This window comes from Trachinotus anak, unplaced genomic scaffold (genome assembly GCF_046630095.1).
Source record: "Trachinotus anak isolate AG129_WGS33_773 ecotype Australia unplaced genomic scaffold, CSIRO_AGI_Tana_v1 ptg000015l, whole genome shotgun sequence".
NCBI lineage: Eukaryota > Metazoa > Chordata > Actinopteri > Carangiformes > Carangidae > Trachinotus > Trachinotus anak.
Window position 1 is genome coordinate 3756317 of NW_027273866.1, and position 18281 is coordinate 3774597.

The window sequence follows — 18281 nt, forward strand, 5'->3', positions numbered from 1 at the left end:
CACAGTGCATCTTTAATGAACTGTGATTATCAAGCGTAGTCCACTCCATGGGGCTTAATGATGCAAACAACACAACTTATAGGTCACATATTGTGCTAGCTCTGGGCACGATTAGTAATAATGTCACACAAAAAAAAATCATGCTTGTGAGAGTGTGAAGGATTTCTGCAGATACAGCAAGAACACAAGTTGCTACAACAAAATGAGGATTTTAAAGGACATTTAAAGAGATGACTTGATCAAACCACCTCTGTGAAAGAGACTACATAGTTACATTACATAATGTAGACATTTTCCCTTTTCTGTTCTAATTTGCACATTATACATTAACTGTAGCCAATGATGTGAAACAAACAAGGGGGACAAACCTGTACTATACAAGCTGATGCAGAAGAGCACTGAAGAGGAATGTCAGTGAATTGTAATGCGAATGAGAGACCATAGACTACTTTGCCTTCCCACTTGATGGTAATGCCAATGGACACTCTGAGCAATTTAAACATTCATGCATTGTCCAGCCAGAGCGCTGAGGATTTCACTGTAATAAAAGCAAAGTGACAGCACTAGGCGGGGGGACCAAGGATTGTCACTGTCTCAACAAGCTTTACAAGGCTCTCACAAGGTATTTCCATAGAGCAAAGAGGACGCTAATACACAGACTCTTTAAAATTTGGGTTGTATAGAACTACTGGTTATTTTGATGTACTTGCCCATTTGAGACTAACTCTCTCAACCTGCTCTTTAATCAAAGACTGTCACTATTGCACACACCTGGTGATACATCGTGCTCACAGACTGTGTGTGTACACAGTCCTTTTCAAAGCTGACCTTCACAATCTTTGAGGACCCACGCACACCTTCTCTGCCTGAGAGGCCTTTGGTCAGTGTTAATTACCCTCAGTACCTCCAGCTGCCTGCTCATCAGGTCAGCGCTCTCCCATATGGTCCTCCAGGAGGCAGCAGGCAGGCAGGCAGGGGCGGGGAAAGTGCTGGATACCTGTGGGACACTGATTACATAAGCTACTGCTAATGAGAGAGGTTCTTTCGAAAAGGGCTGCGAGTTCAAACGATCACAACGGTGGCAGTGGCTGACAGATGCAACCCAAGAGCAAGGGGGACTTGATTAAACACACACACACACACATACACACACACACACACACCTATGCACATACACACCTGCATCCAGCATCACTTTAATACACACTCACGCACACAGAGGCACACAGCAGGAGAGGGGCTCTTTGATGAGCTAAGACTAGAGGTTGATGAGAAGGGGCACTGCAGCCTGATTCAGCTAGTTTGGGGTCACCGGGGAGTGTGTGTGTGTGTGTGTTCATTGGTCACATTGTGTGATATCATTATATTAGTGAGTCATTTGGCACACACCTCTCAACATGGGTCCTCTTATACATGCATTGACTAAAAAGCTGTATATATATATATATATATATATTTATGTATGCAAATAAAATTTGGCAAAATTTTGTCCATTAAACCAATTGTCTCTTGTAGAATACATTTATATCATCAGATTTAATTCATCTTAAAGCTTGATAATGAAATCCTTGCAGCAGTGAAGATCAAAACAAAGATTAATGTGCTGTTCGGCTTTCTAGCCCTGCTGTCATGTCATCTGTTATTCTCAGACAAGAGCTTCGTGGTAATGCGGTTAGACCTCACAACAATGCTTAATCACAACAAACCACATTAGGCCAAAGGTAATTGTGTTTGCTTGGTATATGCGTGGGCCAATCTGTTTCGCTGCTGCCAATGAGGTGGGATGGAGAACGAGGCGGAGGGGGGGGGGCTTTCCACTTTGGGGCAGGGAGGGGGGCACAACCAAAATAGTCTTGTTTACCTCCAATGTCTGGCTCCACCTTATCGAGTTACAAAGCTGCTGCTGCAACTCAGATTGGCCTCTGATCGATTTGAGCTCTGATGGCAAAAGGCAGCATGACTGACAGTCTGACAAGGATCTCAGACGGGAGCTGGGTAATGCATGTCATGTTATTTTCCCGGAGACACCTGAGGTTCAGTTTCTCGTCCAGAGGACTAAAAAAAACCAAGCCGATTTTATCGCTCTGCCATCTGCATTATGGTAAACTGGACATTTTCCACATCAGTCAGGTCAGGACATCAAAGACCAGTAAATGTCACATTTGAATTTTGAAGGGGTCGGCGATTCATGTGAAATGACAGTGTCTCAACATTTAGAAAAACTCATACTTTTATTATCCAGTTTGGAACCAAGCAACTTAAAAAGTAAAAGAATCTCAATGTCACAGAGTGATCATACCTAAGGTTCAACAAGCGTTTGCCTTCAGACCCTCACTATTAATAACATGGGTCTATAGAAATTCTCTTCAAATCTGTTGAATACAACAGTTAGGCACCTGATACAATTATCCCACACACGCCTACCATACCTTTAATTATCTCCAGTATTAGTACTTTAAAATAGCATAGATTTACTGTACATATTCAGGTATAATACTAAAGGTGCTGAACGATTCACTCCAAATGAATCCCACACAGCATCAGTTCATGTAAAAGTCCTTTTTTTTGGTCAGCGGGTTCAGCCCATTGCAGATGCATGCAGGTCTAAGGACACAGATGACCCCGATGTGACCCCGATGTGAGTAGATCACATGGGGTAGAACTGTGAGGCAGCCTCAGATGACTGGATCTCCACCTGAGCCATCTTGAACTGGGTGCACTGCAGCCATTTGCGTAGAGCAAACGGAGGCGCTCCGGGTGACTGGCCCTGCAGACACTGGTGGTTCACCCTGTTCTGGATGGCCTGGAGACGCAACTGCAGCCCCGCAGACAGATGCTAACAAAGAAAAGAAGAGAAAACAACAACATATTAGTTTGAAATCATCTAAAAAGTCAATAGTTACTTGATGATATTAATGATATTATATTAATATTAATCTGTATCAGTAATGGCAGAAAGCTTTTTAAAGGCCTTACCTTAAGGTTTGACTGAATCATGGGTAGCCACATAGGAATTAACTAAAGAGAGGAATGAACATGGAGAAGTTCTGTTAGGCTAACTGTTAAGGTGATCACATATTATTCATGTGGAAAAAGTATTAGACTTATAGCAAACCTTGACAAATATGGTTGAGTTGCACTCCTGCAGGGCTTCCATCAGACTAATGACATGAAGACACACCATCTCTACCATCTGAGAGAAAATAGTCAAAATTCAAATTCATCTACTGTACAACTCAAAGAGAATTCATTTGCTCATTTCAGATTTCAAATTCCTAGTTGGATCTTTGGTGGAAAAGAGGGCAGAGCACTCACAACTTTATTGTGGGCCATGAGCTGCAGGATGCTGGGTGTAACCCGACTCCAAAACTCGAGGCCAGTGAGGATGGCGCTGGAAGAAAACTCTGTCTGGTTCTGGTTCTGCAGGGATGGAGCAGCAGCTGCCTGTTCACAGTAAATGGTCCAGAGCTGGGCGAACATGAAGGCGTGGAACAGAGAGCACATGTGCAGCACCGACGTCTGGGGAGATCAAGACCAAAACAGGAAAGGCCAGTGAGGTGATTATAGATCATATTAACGCCTCTTAGGCGGGATCATTAGAAGGGATTTGTATCTGCCAGACCTTGGACTGTTCTGGGAAGCCAATGAGGATGACAATAAGATGATCTGCGATGTGGGAGCCAGCATCTAGAGGGATGGGCATGCAGGAGGTGGAGCCCTGGTGCAGGGCACAGTGTGTCAAGGAGCCCAAAAGAAGCCAGGACAGCTGTCGGATGTGGGACACACACTCGATGAATTCTTTTGGCCTGAAAAATAAAATTCAGTTTTACAAATGAGCTCACAATATATTCTCCAAAATATTATTCTCATATTTCTCAGGATTATACACATCTCACCATTAGCTATAATTTTAGAGTCTGATTCCCTTAAATTATTTAATAAAAACATATATTCTCATTTATTTCTAGTGGTATTGTGTTTAGTGATCAAGACAGTTTTGGTTTTATTTGTGCGAGTTTTTCCCCAGCACACTGTAAATACTTTTTGTTAGAGTAGCTCAAATAAAAACTTTTGACAGAAAGGTCTGTGAATTATTCAGAAAACAGGGGAGAGAGATGAATCTGTTTTTATGTATTTTTTAATTCTGTAAACACCACAAACCAAATTCCATCCAATCACGTATCTCAGAATCTAGGAAACTAACCGGCCCTTTAAGTCATAGAAACATTACTAAACTTGTCTGTGGTTTTGTCATTCTTACCCTTGTTGCATGGTGGATGGAGGATGATAAAGCCAGGGAAGATAACGGACAACAGCTTTGTTATCACGGTGATTGCCTTTGCTGATCTCCATGGCGGCGACTTGTGCCAAGCCCACTTTCAGGTTCCCTCCGAAAGTGTCCTCATGCAGCGGCTGACAGCAAGCCTTCATATGGCTCTGAATAACAGATTTGGAGTAAGAGAAAGATAAAACTGAAGAACACAGAGAAAGGTGTAAAACATATGATAAAATACGTATATGTGTATATGTACACGTGGCACTCACATGAAGAACAAGACTTACTTTAAGTTTAGTTAGTGTGTGCATATCTGCAATGAAGTCCAGGAGCTCACTTATGTATTGCCTCATGCACTCCATTGCTGCAGTTGTGCACTATGGAGAACAAAAACAGTTTATCCTTTAGGAGGAATCACAACGGGGTCTGTCTTTATGTCCTGCTGTTTTACGAGGCTGAGTTTAATACGATCCAAACACAAAGCTGCTAAAGTCTTACCCCCGGCAGCGTCAGGATCATGTGCTTCTGGATGATGGTGGATTCTGCTAGCCGTGTACCGATGTCTGCACAAACGAACTGACAAATTCCACCATACAGGTTTTAGTACTGCATTTAGGAGAGAACACTGTGATGTATTTGATCCGCGTCAAACTTAAATGTATAAAATGGTATTTTTACCTGGACCAGCAGTAACAAGTTTGTGTCAGGCAGAGGAGACTTGAACTTGAGAGCCTGCAGAAGCTCTAACACCACAATGCGAGACATGTAGAACTTATCTCTCTCCTGGATGTGAGGAGATAGAGAGTGGAGTAAATGTACTGATGCAGCAAGACTGCCTTTTTCTATTATCACTCTCCCTTACTCATGCTGCGAGGAGAGCATAAACTCTGTAGCCTGAATAGAGGGGGAAGGACAGGCAGCGAGAGGGGAGGGAGGGGAGGCAGGGAGACAGAGAATAGACAGAGAATAGTGAAGCTGAGGAGTAGATTTAGGCCAGTCCAGATCTCTCCTCCCAGAGTCCCAGGCAGCTCAGATGAGGCTGTCAGGCTGCCTTCTCCCTCCCTGAGGACAGGCTGCTCTCTTTGTTCATCCCTTCCACACAAAGCCCAGCTGCCTGTTTACAAACCACACTGTCATCTTCTGGCTTCCACTTTGCCTCTCTCTTTCCCTATGCAGTCATGTTTGCTTATGTTGGGCGCAGGCACAGGCTACAGAATGCAGAGCCGCTCCTGACATTTCTCACTGTGTGGCTTGTTAACGTGCATACCTGTACACGGCACTCTCATAATTAAAAGTTAATGGAGCATGTCCGTTTGGTAAATAGCAAATCATAGTCTGCTCTTAAGCTAGAGGGCCCAGTCGCATTTGGCATACGGTGCAGTGCTGCTGTGACAAATGGTGTATGGTGTGACAAACTTTAGCAGATCTGACTTTGTGTCCTTAAAAGCTGACCCCCAAAGATAACTGGCTGAAAAATCCTCCCGGCACTTCCCAGAAACCTCACCTCGCCATAAAACAACTGCACAAGACAGGTTCCAAAAGCAATTGCTCATAGTGACTCTGGGTTTTGAAAAGCGGATATTATACGGTGAGAAATTAAAGAGGGTGTAGAAAATCAATACTGCAGGAGACATAAAGCATGCAGCGTTGACAGTGGTGGAGGACCGAGGATCCATCTCGCCAAACAGTGCAGACAGCCCTGGCTCCATCTCTGTCTGAGACAGCCACTCTGAAACACACCATACATCCTCGGCCCTAGCACACCAACTAATCATATTAATCAATACTGGCTGATTGCCTACTTAATCATCTGTGACATGTGGGCACATTTCTGGCTGACTGTAGAGTCAGGGAAGTAGGTGTAACACCAAAAGAGTGATGAGCGGGAGGCCTGCGAGCAGAAGCTCAACATTTTTAACACTGCAGATTAGTTTAAAAGGTTTAACTCGTTCAACACTGCCTGCATTAAATTCCAGATGTCAGCACATGTTTTATTCCGACATATTAAATTCTATGTCTACTAAATAGAATGATGTAGTGTAAAGACAGTCAAGAGTACCTTGTTGAAAGCTTTGTAACACAGTCCGCATAGTTCTACGAGGTAGGAGAGACTGAACATGCCATACTGGATGACAAAACTCAGCAACTTAGAGAAGGGCTCCAGGAGGCTCTGTAGAATGGGGGAGCAGAAAAAAAGTGATAAGTGTTAAAGACCAGGATTTGGACAAATCAGTGTGTAAAATTCGGCCTTGGGCTTACCCGGGTTGCATTTGTGGTTGGGATTTTCAGCAGACAAATGATAATCCTCAAGCTGGAATCCATGGGGCACTAATGAAACATACAGATTGCAAAAAATGTTGAGAAATCAAAACTGCCAGTAGGTTTTAAAGAGCAAAAGTTTAAAATTATTGCATGGTGCATATCCATGGTCCTGAACTTGGTGTTTTAAATTTGTCTGCAGTGAGAAATTGATTAGAGTACAGACTAATTTGACCTCTAAGGTCAAAAGCGTCAGAGTCAAATCAATTACAATTTTAAGATTCTATCCTACTGAACCCAACAAGGGCACTGCTAAATGCTTTTTCCTCTCGCCATAATCACATTAAACCATATCAGACCATGACTAAGTGAACGGAAGAGTCGATATCTACCTTCAGAGGAAGCACAGAGGGCAGTTTTGTGAGGAAGGTCTGGAACTGGTTGCAGATGGTCGTCCACAGGTTGCTAGGAGAGTCCATGGGGAGAGCTTCCATGAAGGTGGCAATGTTGTCCAGGCAGTGCAGCATTGTGCCCCCTGCTGGCAGACTCTTCTTGTTGTTCAAGCCCTGGAGGGCACAGAGGCACAAACCATGACAGGCTTATATAATGAAATTCTATAAGCGAAGATATTTCCATTTAAGTGATCGTTCGGTCCTGATCAATCGCAATGCTCATGATGAGAGCGGGGGATTTAGGACACTGAAGCACACATGATTGCTTGGATGGGCTCATGCATGAATGGGTTATTATCTGTGTCAATTATTTAGCTTTACAATAACAATAAAGTGGTACAGTGGTGCAGGGTAAGGCAGGTTTTCTTGAATGCCCCGATGATGTGTTGTTTTAGATGGGCTTATGCTCCACATGTAGCCGGGACCATAAAAGCTACTGCTTTGACAAGAGCTCCTCCTGCTGGTTGAGAGACTCAAAACAGACACGTGAAGGAAAATCCTACCTCAAGCAGCATGTTGAGGGCAGCAACAGAGCTCAGTTCATTGAAATCTATCAGTGAAGATGCAAGTGTTCGCAGAAAACTTCCATCTGCACAAAAAGAAAGATAGAAAAGAACAAAGCGAATGTCTAGTTGGGACCTATTAAGTTAGCCTTTAAATTAAATTAAATATGTAAAGAAAATAAGAATGTTTCAAAATATTGAACAAGGTCAAAACACACACAGAAATGAGCAGCTATGACATGCTATAAGTCTCTATAGAAGTAGTGCAGGCAAATTTCAAGGAGTTTTGAGTCTAGTAGTCAGTGGTATGAGCAGACCTTTGATGTTACTCTGGAAGAGTTGGGGCAAGATGCCATTAGGGGCCAGCTGGTGAAACATACAGCGCAGGAACTGCTTGGCTACACCTGCTACATTCCCTGGGATCAACATACTGCAAAACATCACAGGGAGAATGTCTGAGTTGGACAGGCAGTCACACTTCACATCTATTATTAAACTCATCTATAAGCACAGTGAGTATCTGAGCGCACCGGTTTGACAGCTTTAATGTCTCATACCTCTCAGCTTGTCCAGAAAAATTGGCACTAGATGCCAACCTGAAAGCAGTTAAAGCAGTGGATTAGGACTCCAGGATGAATTATGCATGAGTTCTACGGGCGAGTTATGAAACTTCATTTAACGGTGAAGTGCTGTGTGGATGGAGATTGCAGGACGGTTATTGGAGCGGCTGTACCTGCCCACAGACTGCATGATGTCGAGAAGCATTGGAGCAGCCAAATCAGGGCTGAGGTGGATGAACATGGAGAGAACAACCACTGCGAGGCTGAGAGTCTCCTCGTCGTATTCCTCCAGCACTGCTGCACAGTCCCGACACCTGGGGCATCACAGAATTTCACACAGGCTGGTTAAAGCATTAAGATGACGTATAGTATAGCATATAGCTGTCGACTGATTCCCTCACCTGTCAGACATTGTGGTAGGCTGCTCATCAATGAACTCTTCAGGCGCAGGGACAAACATGCTTACTGTGCTTGGTGCAGAGAGCAGACTGGTTTTCGTGGGACCTGCAGAGGAAGAATATCGGTTCAGACTCAGTTACTAGATACAATATATTGTGCACTTGTCATATTCTAACAATCTCAAAGAAGAGATATTTAGGCCACTGCATTCTGTTCCAAGACTGTATTTAGACTGTATAGAGAGCTCACCATTGATCACTATTTTTTTTTCCTTATTTTAAAAATGAGAGAAAAAGATTAATCAAACAGTAAATTATTTAACACTCAAAATAACGAGGGGATAATCAATCTTGCAAAGTCTGTCTTCCTAATTATATTGTATTTGCCCAGAGTTTGATTTCAATTACTGGCCAATAAGTGTCACTTTCCACTGAATTTATTTTTGTTCCTTTTGTCTTCTTACATGTGTCACTATATCCATATACCTCCTCAAGAGGTCATTATGGAATAAAGGGATGTCTAAAGCAACTGACCCGTTTCCCAGGTGCTGATGTTGTGTGGCGCGCTGGACTGATGCTCCAGCTGTCTCTTCATTAGCTGGCTCATGGTCAGAGCGCCCAGAGAGCCGCGCTTCACCTGACGGTACTGAGCTGAAGGTCAGATATAGATACAGAGAACAACACCTGCGTTAAAGTACCTGCTGAACTCACTCCAGCTTTCCCAACGAGAAGTGTGTGTATGGTAACATGGAAATAGGGAAGACACTCATATGACAACAAAGATGGTCACTTTAGAGTGAAAGTAATTAGAAAATAGATTCATTAATTATTAGATGGGGGTTTTCTCTGTTCTTAGAAATTTTATTGGTTCTATGATTAAGATGTCAAATTATATTATGTGATATTTATATCATATTTATAGCTCCAATATAAAATAAAAAAATAATTTGCAATGAGAAAAATACAGAAACTACAGGTAATATATATGCACACAAGTAACATATAGAAATATTAAGGCCTTCTTTGTGACAACCACAACAGTCAGTTCTATTGAAGTTCATAAAGAGATTATGTAATAAAGTATTTGCATCCTACTTGATACTGAAGAGCGGTGGCTTGTTTCAGGCATAGCAGCTTCAAGCGTTGGGGCTGAGGCAGATTCTCGTGGCTTTTCCAATGTAGACAGAACTTTGTGATCTGCAAGGCAATATGGGTGAATGATGGGCAGGGCATTGGCATCAGAATATATGCCATTATATGCCAGCAGTTTTCCAATAATAATCAGCAATAATGTTGCTGTAATGTCTACCATCATTGGTAGGTTGCAGTAGTTAGAGTCTATTTAGTGCTAATTTAATCACATTACATATTATGTGAAATTTAGTGCTTTGTTACATAACCTCACCACCATCAGAAGATCTCTGTTTGCAGATTAAACAGATTTCACAATTTTTTTTTTTCAAATATGAAATTAAATTTTGCCTTGCTCTTCAGGTTCTAGTTTAATTAGTTCAAAGTATTGATTCTGTCTTTTGAAGTACCCGTGTGTGTTTGTATGATGGAAAAAGTGAACACATACATAGAAAACACACCACAGGACACCACACGGCTGGAGCGGTTGGTCAGGGAAAAATTTGAGTCAGGTGCACACTTTGTATCCCTAAATCTAAAAGAACATATCAGTGTTTTAGTTCCTACCTAGAAATCATGTATACTTTACATTTATACTGTCCATGACTGAGCGCATGATTTTGGACACATTTTTCCAAGCAATCTAGAAAGCCATAATCTGGTTTGGAATTATATATGAAAATCTAAAAAAAAGACTCTTCAAACTTGTATAATACCAGTACCAGTGTAATAGTATGGTAGTGCAATTTAATTGCAGATTGATGGCAGACTGATTAACACTTACATTTTGATAACACAAGTTTATAGAGTCTGGTAATTAGTTTTTCATGTTGTAATGTTTGCTGTGCCATAGAGTATACACTATTTGTGGTAAATGTCCCAAAACCTGCACAATTCTGTTGTCGTCCTTGATGTTTATTTAAAAATCACTACAGTTTAAATTTACGCCTTCAACCAATTTAGTACAAATTAAAATTTTCATTACTATGCATTTGAAATGTATTGAATTAGGAGTCTCAAATCCTAGATATCAGCTGAAAATATTTTGAAACAAATTACACATCACATGAACGGCACGGTAGTAAAGTAGAAATTTTCCACGATGTGCCCATGCAACCAGATCTCTAAATGAGCACTGAACTGTCCCTCCCTCTTACCGGTTTCTGTGGTCTGCTCACCACCCAGCTTGTCAAACATGTTGAACGAGATGTCCAGGTATTCCCTCTGGATGGCACTGACGGCTATCTTCCTCTGCTTCCGTTGCCGCGGAACAATCTGGATTTTAAACTCTGCCTCGTCATTGTCGTCTGCATCGTCAGGTTTGGTGTCACTGTCCACGTCATCGCCCATGTCGTCATCCTCTTCATCATCACCATCCTCTTCTTCATCGTTGCTGTTGCTTTTCTCTGGTGAGGAAAAGGGCTCTGCTTTATCTTCTGGGATGTCCAAGAAGATGGTCCTCCCAGAGGGACTTGCCCCAGGTCCCATTCCGCTCTTCACTTCTTCAGGGGCCACAGACGTGTCATCTAAAGAGGTGTCAGGCACATGTGGGGTCTTCCTCAGCAGGTCTCTTTTCTGCTTCAGTGTCATGGGGCTTTCATGGCAGACATATTCTGGCCGGTCGGGAAGCTCCAGAGAGGTGCTGGGAGTCACACGGTTTGGCCTCTTTTCCATGAACGGTTGCACGGAGCCTCCCTCTCCCACCAGAACATCTGGGGTCTTTTTGTCACTGGAGCAGTCCTCCACACTCACCTGAACCACTGGAGACAGTCGTAAGGTGTTACTGCTGGCAGGGGAAGTGGAAACCTTTGGACTCCCATTGAACTTGGAGCTTATGATGGTGTTAAGATCAAATTCCTCATCACTCTCCACAATCCTCAGTGGAGGCAGCGGTTCAAACACCAAGGAGTCGCTGTCGGACATGGAGAGCAGTGAGTGTTTCTCTGGAATTGAGGTGCAGTCAGAGGAGAGATCAATGAGGTCTTGGTCCTCTTTTCCCTGAGCTGAGCCCACTAAGGAGCCCTGGTCCAGCTTGTCTTCAAAGGTCTCCATGCAGCTGAGGCGGACCTCAGGGATGACAGGTTTGGAGATGTCGGAGTGGCCCCCTCGAGAGCCTCGCCGGTCCACGGGATCGCTGGCCTCCACCCGAACCGAAGACCCATCCGAGGATCCTTTGCCGTGATGTCTGCCATAGGACGTGCCCGAAGATGGGGGCAGGACCACAGGGGGCACCTGCATGTCGCAGCGATCAATGCATGACTTGCGTCTGTGCTCGTCGAGATTGAAGAGGATCGAGTCTGTGTTGGAAATGTCCAGAGACTTCTGCTTGTGCATGGCCTGCAGCCGCTTCTTCCTGGTGCTCTCCTCCCTCACACAGTGCAGAATGCTGTCCTGAAGGGCGCTGGCTTCACGGTACTCTGACAGCTCAATTTCACCTGACACACAGAAAAAAAACAAGACTTAATCCCAGTGAAAGCCTCCTGTTATAAAATATGTTGCTGTGCTGAAAAAGATTCAATCGATGGGCTGTAATACTACACTTGACTCTGGAAGCCTCTGCTTCTTACTTTTTTTGGCATTCAGCTCTACCGGCTGGTACTTCACAGACTTGCTGCCACCAATCCTCTTCAGGCGAGCAAAGAAGGTCTGTGACTCCTTGTTAGCAGCACCAGTCGGAGTGTCATGGACATCTGACTCATCAAATACACTGTCCTCTTCTAAAGTGGAGAAAAATATGGCGAATTAACATCAATACTGCCCTTATGTTGCATATATAATAGTATCATTTTTATTGCAATATTATCATCAACAAGGTATGTAGATATAAAGTAATTTTATTCTTAAAAATACTATACTGAGTTGTATAACTAAAATAATTCCACCTAAATGTGCAAATACTTCAAAAGCAAGTCTTAAGGTTATTGTAATAAATAATACATTTATTAATCAAACTAAAGCCATCATAGACATCTGCTGAGATAAACAACAATCTTTATTTTGCATCACCTTTTTCCTTCTCACTGTAGCGGCTCATGTTGGAGTTGTCACTGTAGAGGGGTCCTGCTGTAGCGTGGGGACGACAGCTGTGATACTGGGCATTGAGCGTGTTGATAGTGATGTGGATTAGATGGAGGACCACTTTACTGCCCTCCATGTCTCTGTAAGGGTACTGTGGATGACAGGAAAATATTACAAGCTCATGATGTCTAACTTTGTACCTCATTCTGTATGCATATCATAAACTATAAATAAAATATGTAACAGCAAGATTCAGCTGTTATCTATCAGACTGAATGAATAATACCAAATGCAATGAAATCATACTGATACAGAATAATTCCAAGAGTACCTTATACAGGATAACTAGCAGGGCTTTGAGCCACATCTGTCTGATGTGTGGCCTCAGGGCCCAGAGAGAGCATCGAGGCGGCTGCTGGAAATAGTGTCTCAGCTGGGGACACGTGCAGTACTTCAACACCTGGACCACCAGAGGGAGCAGCTGCTTCCCCAAACCTATGTTGTAGTCCATCACCTGAAAGAATGAGCATTTCAGGTCATTTGCATGTATGTTGTAAAGGTGTATTCCTCACAATATACCACTAAACTGCACCAGTAAAGCTCCAGCAATAAACACAGAAGTGATTATAAGCATATATTTTAGTACTTGTGCGATGCCAGCGATGAAAGCGTTGAAGCAGGTTGAGGTGCGCATCTTCTGAGGTGCGATCATGAAGCAGCCCTCTTGCTGGTCATAGCCCAGCAGCACATACAGGTGACGCTTCACAGTGTTGAAAGCCTTGGCACTGCCGATGTCGGACTCGGCACTACTCTGGTCTTTGGCCATGAATTTCATGAGCACCATGATCAGCTGGTGAACTGTCTGGTGATCTATGCCGGCGTCCTCCGGAAGCAGGTCTCTGATGATGGTGTCATCCTCAGGAGACGGGGTCTGGCCTGCAAGAGGGGCTGAAGCGTCAGGGTTAAAGTGAGGGAGGAAACGTGCTGCAGACAGGGGAGAGGGTGGGGAGAGGGAAGGGTGCATGAGCAGGGGGAAGGTAACAAGGCAGAGTTGGGTGAGGGGGAGTCAACTCTCCCATCTACTTCTCTGTGTCAAGAGAGGTGGAGACAGCATCATGCAGTATACATACATCAGTGCAACATGTTCATGGAATATGTAAACAGGGTAAACACAAAACATGACCTGCTAGCTGTTAGCAAGAGTGTTTTTTTGTTTTTTTTTAGTTTCACTCTTTTCACAGTCAGAATTAGTGTAAGCCTGAAGGCAGGATGAAAAAACAATGACTGTCACCACAGAGCAAACATTGCTTTTTCATATTCCATTTCATATTTCCACGTGTAAGCTTTATCGGTTGTCATACTGTACTTTTCCTCCAATATGATATGATTATGAAGAGTAATGCTGCATGTTTCAGATTTGGGTTGTTATTTACCTGGCAGGACTTTCTCTATCATATCTCCCAGTGTCGGGGCAGACTGCTCTTGCCTCGTAAGCCTTAGAGCTAAAAACCACATATGAAGAACACAATTTAGGACAATGTACAGGGGAGGTAGCACAGGACACATGTCTGGGCTTTGTCACCATCTGACACATGCACACACAAAAACACACAAAAACTACAAAAGTGTACCAAAGATTGAAGGCATTTTGGATTATCACAAATATCCAACAACCACATCATATTTGAGGCCAACACAAGAAACATCTGCCAGAAACTCAGACAGTCTTCTGTGCAGAGCAAAAGGCAAAATGAAAGTCATGTGGTTGGGGTAGAGGGGGGGGTGGGGGGGGGGGGGGGCGGGGGGGCGGTTGGGGGGGGGTGGGGGGTGGGGGGGTCCTCCTATTTTAAACAAAGTAGTATGTAGACAGTCAAGTGAAATGAAAGTTGGGGACAAACAAGTGAGGAGAGAAACATTAGGAAAATATGACCAGGCTTTGGTCGAATAGCATTTGCAATTAAAAATAGCATCGGTTTCACCTACAAGGGATAGAAAATAGGCAGTGTCAGGAACAGATATGATATAGTTATGGTTTGCCTTTATAATATCATGTTTAACATCCCACTAATGAGGCATTTAAATATGTTTCAGGTATTTGCAAACACTGTTTGACCTCAGACCGAATGAAAGTGACACAGGTTAAAATCCCAGCTGACAGACAGACTGGCTGGTCTGTGCTACTCACGAAGTCGGTTGCTCAGCGACTCAGGGAGAGAAAATGCCCGTTTAGACTCAGCCGTCCCTCCCTTCACACTGTCTCGGAGCGAACGCACACTCTTCTGCCGATTCCTGGCGAAACGGGCCCGTCGTATCTTCCACAATGCTGCATCACTGAGGTTGGCTACATTTGTTCGTACAGCTGTTATGGCTGTAAAAACAAAGGTTGTAAATTAAGTGTGGAGCTCTATTAGGCTGTGGTGTTTTTGTTAAACAAATATTATATCAAGAAAATGGAAGTGGAGGGGAAGCAGGGGTAAAAATGTGAATGGGGACATGGACTCTACATACTTGTAGGGAAAGGGAACTCCTTGTTGCAGTCCAGGTGTAACTGGGCCTCCAGAGATAATGTTTCAAAGCGGTTGACAAAAAACTCCCAGCTAAGAGCAGGAATGTCTTTCTTCAGGAAGTGCAGCAGCAGGAGTTTGCTGAGGATGACTGGCCGATCCCTCACAACAGTGTCAAACTGGAAGTCCAGGCACAGACACAGGCCCTACAAAATACACAACATATGAATACAAAGCAGAGCATGTACGACTTCACACACAGTGAAAATTAATGAGCATCTATTTTGATAATTGATAAAGTAATTTTTGCCCAAGTTTTAATGGTTCCAGTCTCTGAAATCTACAATCTTAAATAGAGTAAAGGAAAATTATTTTACGGTAATGAGGGCTTTGAGAAATTGTGATGGGTATTTTTTGAGAGCAGTTAAAAAATTAATGTAATAGTCAGCAGATTAATTGATAATGCAAATAATCATTATTTGCATCCTTAACATGAATTGTAAATTATCCAATGTGCTTTTTTCCAATACTTCTCCAATAATATCAGAGCCATATGTATATCCACTTATCAGTTTCTGACTGATGCACGCCAGAAGTTTATATAGATACGTTTTTATTTTCTTTCAGGAAAAAGACCAGTAAACTGGCTGAAGAGCATTGCAATCTATGTGAATGCATATAAATATGACATGTAGTTCGATAATGCTCAAATATCAATGCTCCAGAGTCAATAAAAGAGTTTAAATCTATGGAATGTGATGAGAATTTCCAGATGTAAATTATGGTGCAGGGGGACACAAACATTACCCATGAGATTTAGTAATAATGAGAATAACTCTTAGATTTGGCCCCCCTTGTGTTTTAAGTGTTTCTGCTCCCAAATTTCCTCTATGTGATAAACACATCTTTGTACAGCTTCTGTGTGAACAGGTCACCTGCAGGGCCGGCCTCTTGATGGTGTCCAGTAGCAGTCTGGCTCGTGTGGCCACAGCTGGGTTGACGTCCTCCACAGAAGCCAGGAAGCAGCAGAAAGCGTGGGCCAGGGAATACTTCAACAAGTGGTTTTTTGTCACTGCGCCGATGTCCAGGAAACGACACAGCACCGCTACCTTCTCAACTGGGAATGAACAGAACAAGAGCACATCATCAGCAACACAGACAGATTGTACAATGGGATGAGGCAACTGAGCTGCCAGATGTCCTCCCATAATTACCGTGATATCATAAACAGATGCAGCAATGAGATCACGGATGAAGATAAGTTCATGCATTACTGAGATACTACTTCTATATCATATTTGTCACATCATGCATGGGTGAAATAATATGAATTTTGTTTGTTAAGCTAAGAAATTAGATAAGAAATATATAAATAATATACAATCTACTGAAAATGTGTTTGAATTACATGTATCGCTACACTGTGTATCATCATGCAAATGTATGATTTTTATTAATTATTTATTAATTTGTTACACACTGTTATCACTCTGATAACACAATGTCCCGTATCCCCTGTGTGTGAAATTAAATAAAAATGCATTCAGTCATTTCAAAGAGCATCTTTCCTCTAAAGTTGTTGTCCTTATTTATTATGACTGAGATTATAATCTAAAAATAGACACTTTATTCTGAAATCCATAAACTCTCACCCACACTGGGCTGATGTGTAACACCTAGTTTTGACCACTAGGTGTCAGGGTGGGCATGAAGAGACATGCCAGAGCAATGAGTATCAGAGAAATAGGCATTTTTGCATGATTTACACCCACAATTATACAATTATCTGTTTCAACAGTGCTAATGAAAAAATATAAAAATATTTGTAAGTGCTCGTGCTCGTGATAGAGATCAACAGCAAAACAACCAGACAGAGTGACGCAACATTTTACCAGGTGGAAAGATCGAAAAACTGAATTTATTTTATGTCCCAAGGGATTTATATACACAAAAAGCTAATAACTTTTCACCACCTAAGAAATATTTACTGTGTATTTGGGGAAACTGTCAATTCAGTTGCTCCTGTTTCCCTATATCCACGCAGCCAGACAACCTGTCCTCTGCCTCTGTCTCAAGGTCATACAGCTCTTCTCTGCCAATCATAACGCGAGAAAAACCTTATTAATCCCACCATTCTCCTTTGCTGCCTGTTTGACCCACATGGTAACCATGGCAACACAAGGGGAAGATTTGAGCAGGCAGTGGTTTAGGAAGCGTATTATAAAGCAAGCAGGAGGTCCTCCTCCAATAATTCATTCATACAACCACAACCACTTTGCTCACAAAAAAAATCATTACAACTGAAAATAAAAGCTCATTGAGGATGATCTAGTGACATCACGATGAGATGTGTTTATATCAAAATAGGAGGCTATACATGATCATTAGGTTGTCAGCAGCTGCAGATACTGTATCATTTACAGTATATAATTTCACACATTGTTACAGGAAGCCATAATCTGTCTCTCACCTGCTTCAAATCGTATTTTCCAATCTTTGCTGTTAAAATTTGTGTTGATGAGGTTCCAGAAGATGTCGGCCCCATTGGATAAAGAGAGGGCGTGCAGGAGCTGAGGTACAGCCAGAGAGGCTAACTGGCAAAACTCTGACTTCAGCATGGACCACAGACTGAAACACAAACAGACACACACACAAATGAACATCAAGAAGTTGGATAAATCAACAGCTGCAAACAGATTTCCATCCATATGATCCTTTTCTGTGACAGAAGGGGAGTTGCGAGTACACACCTCGGGATGAGCATCTTCTCCTGGATGTAAGCCAAAAACTGGGGGTGATCCTTGCAGGCAAGATACAAACACTCTCCATGGAGACACAGGATCTTCAGACAGTTCAGCATGTTGAACAAGATGTCAGGCTCTTCAAACTTGGACATTTCCTGAATATAAAGGAGATACTGACTCAAATGTGTGCCACTCAGATAATTCTCAGAAACATTACTGGATGCTTCCATCATATTAGTTTTCAGTTATTAAGAACAAGTACCTGCAGGATGGTGTATATAAGCTTCAAAGACACAGGGAGCTGCTGGTAGGAGAATTTCTTATCCGAGTTATTCTTCATGGCTGGAAGGAAAAAGACTGTAGCATCTGAAACAATTCGACTGTCGAGTTACTGTGCACTACAGCAGGGCACAGTTTAATGACACACACAGTGCAA

General features: G+C 42.7%; 1 protein-coding gene across 4 annotated transcripts in view; it reads right to left on the bottom strand.

Moving 5' to 3' along the window:
- Nucleotides 1–2212: 2212 nt before the first annotated feature.
- The window catches only part of LOC139633070 (protein unc-79 homolog), a 33427-nt gene continuing 17358 nt past the window's right edge, over nucleotides 2213–18281 (bottom strand). For 2 of the 4 annotated variants that reach the window (XM_071498464.1, XM_071498468.1), the window contains 31 exons: nucleotides 18108–18187; nucleotides 17852–18000; nucleotides 17572–17729; nucleotides 16037–16218; nucleotides 15106–15307; nucleotides 14783–14965; nucleotides 14031–14099; nucleotides 13244–13581; nucleotides 12929–13111; nucleotides 12586–12748; nucleotides 12147–12296; nucleotides 10737–12014; nucleotides 9544–9645; nucleotides 8983–9099; nucleotides 8452–8554; nucleotides 8224–8364; nucleotides 8048–8086; nucleotides 7808–7920; nucleotides 7491–7576; nucleotides 6928–7101; nucleotides 6536–6604; nucleotides 6336–6446; nucleotides 4955–5059; nucleotides 4775–4852; nucleotides 4564–4653; nucleotides 4262–4437; nucleotides 3623–3806; nucleotides 3316–3519; nucleotides 3116–3193; nucleotides 2977–3018; nucleotides 2213–2836 (listed from right to left, as the gene is read on the bottom strand). In XM_071498464.1, coding sequence (XP_071354565.1) covers nucleotides 2648–2836; nucleotides 2977–3018; nucleotides 3116–3193; nucleotides 3316–3519; nucleotides 3623–3806; nucleotides 4262–4437; nucleotides 4564–4653; nucleotides 4775–4852; nucleotides 4955–5059; nucleotides 6336–6446; nucleotides 6536–6604; nucleotides 6928–7101; nucleotides 7491–7576; nucleotides 7808–7920; nucleotides 8048–8086; nucleotides 8224–8364; nucleotides 8452–8554; nucleotides 8983–9099; nucleotides 9544–9645; nucleotides 10737–12014; nucleotides 12147–12296; nucleotides 12586–12748; nucleotides 12929–13111; nucleotides 13244–13581; nucleotides 14031–14099; nucleotides 14783–14965; nucleotides 15106–15307; nucleotides 16037–16218; nucleotides 17572–17729; nucleotides 17852–18000; nucleotides 18108–18187 — 5336 coding nt within the window. In that variant the 3' untranslated portion in view covers nucleotides 2213–2647. The remainder of the gene's footprint in view (nucleotides 2837–2976; nucleotides 3019–3115; nucleotides 3194–3315; nucleotides 3520–3622; nucleotides 3807–4261; nucleotides 4438–4563; nucleotides 4654–4774; nucleotides 4853–4954; nucleotides 5060–6335; nucleotides 6447–6535; nucleotides 6605–6927; nucleotides 7102–7490; nucleotides 7577–7807; nucleotides 7921–8047; nucleotides 8087–8223; nucleotides 8365–8451; nucleotides 8555–8982; nucleotides 9100–9543; nucleotides 9646–10736; nucleotides 12015–12146; nucleotides 12297–12585; nucleotides 12749–12928; nucleotides 13112–13243; nucleotides 13582–14030; nucleotides 14100–14782; nucleotides 14966–15105; nucleotides 15308–16036; nucleotides 16219–17571; nucleotides 17730–17851; nucleotides 18001–18107; nucleotides 18188–18281) is intronic. The other 2 variants (XM_071498465.1, XM_071498467.1) reach the window with 2 other exon arrangements.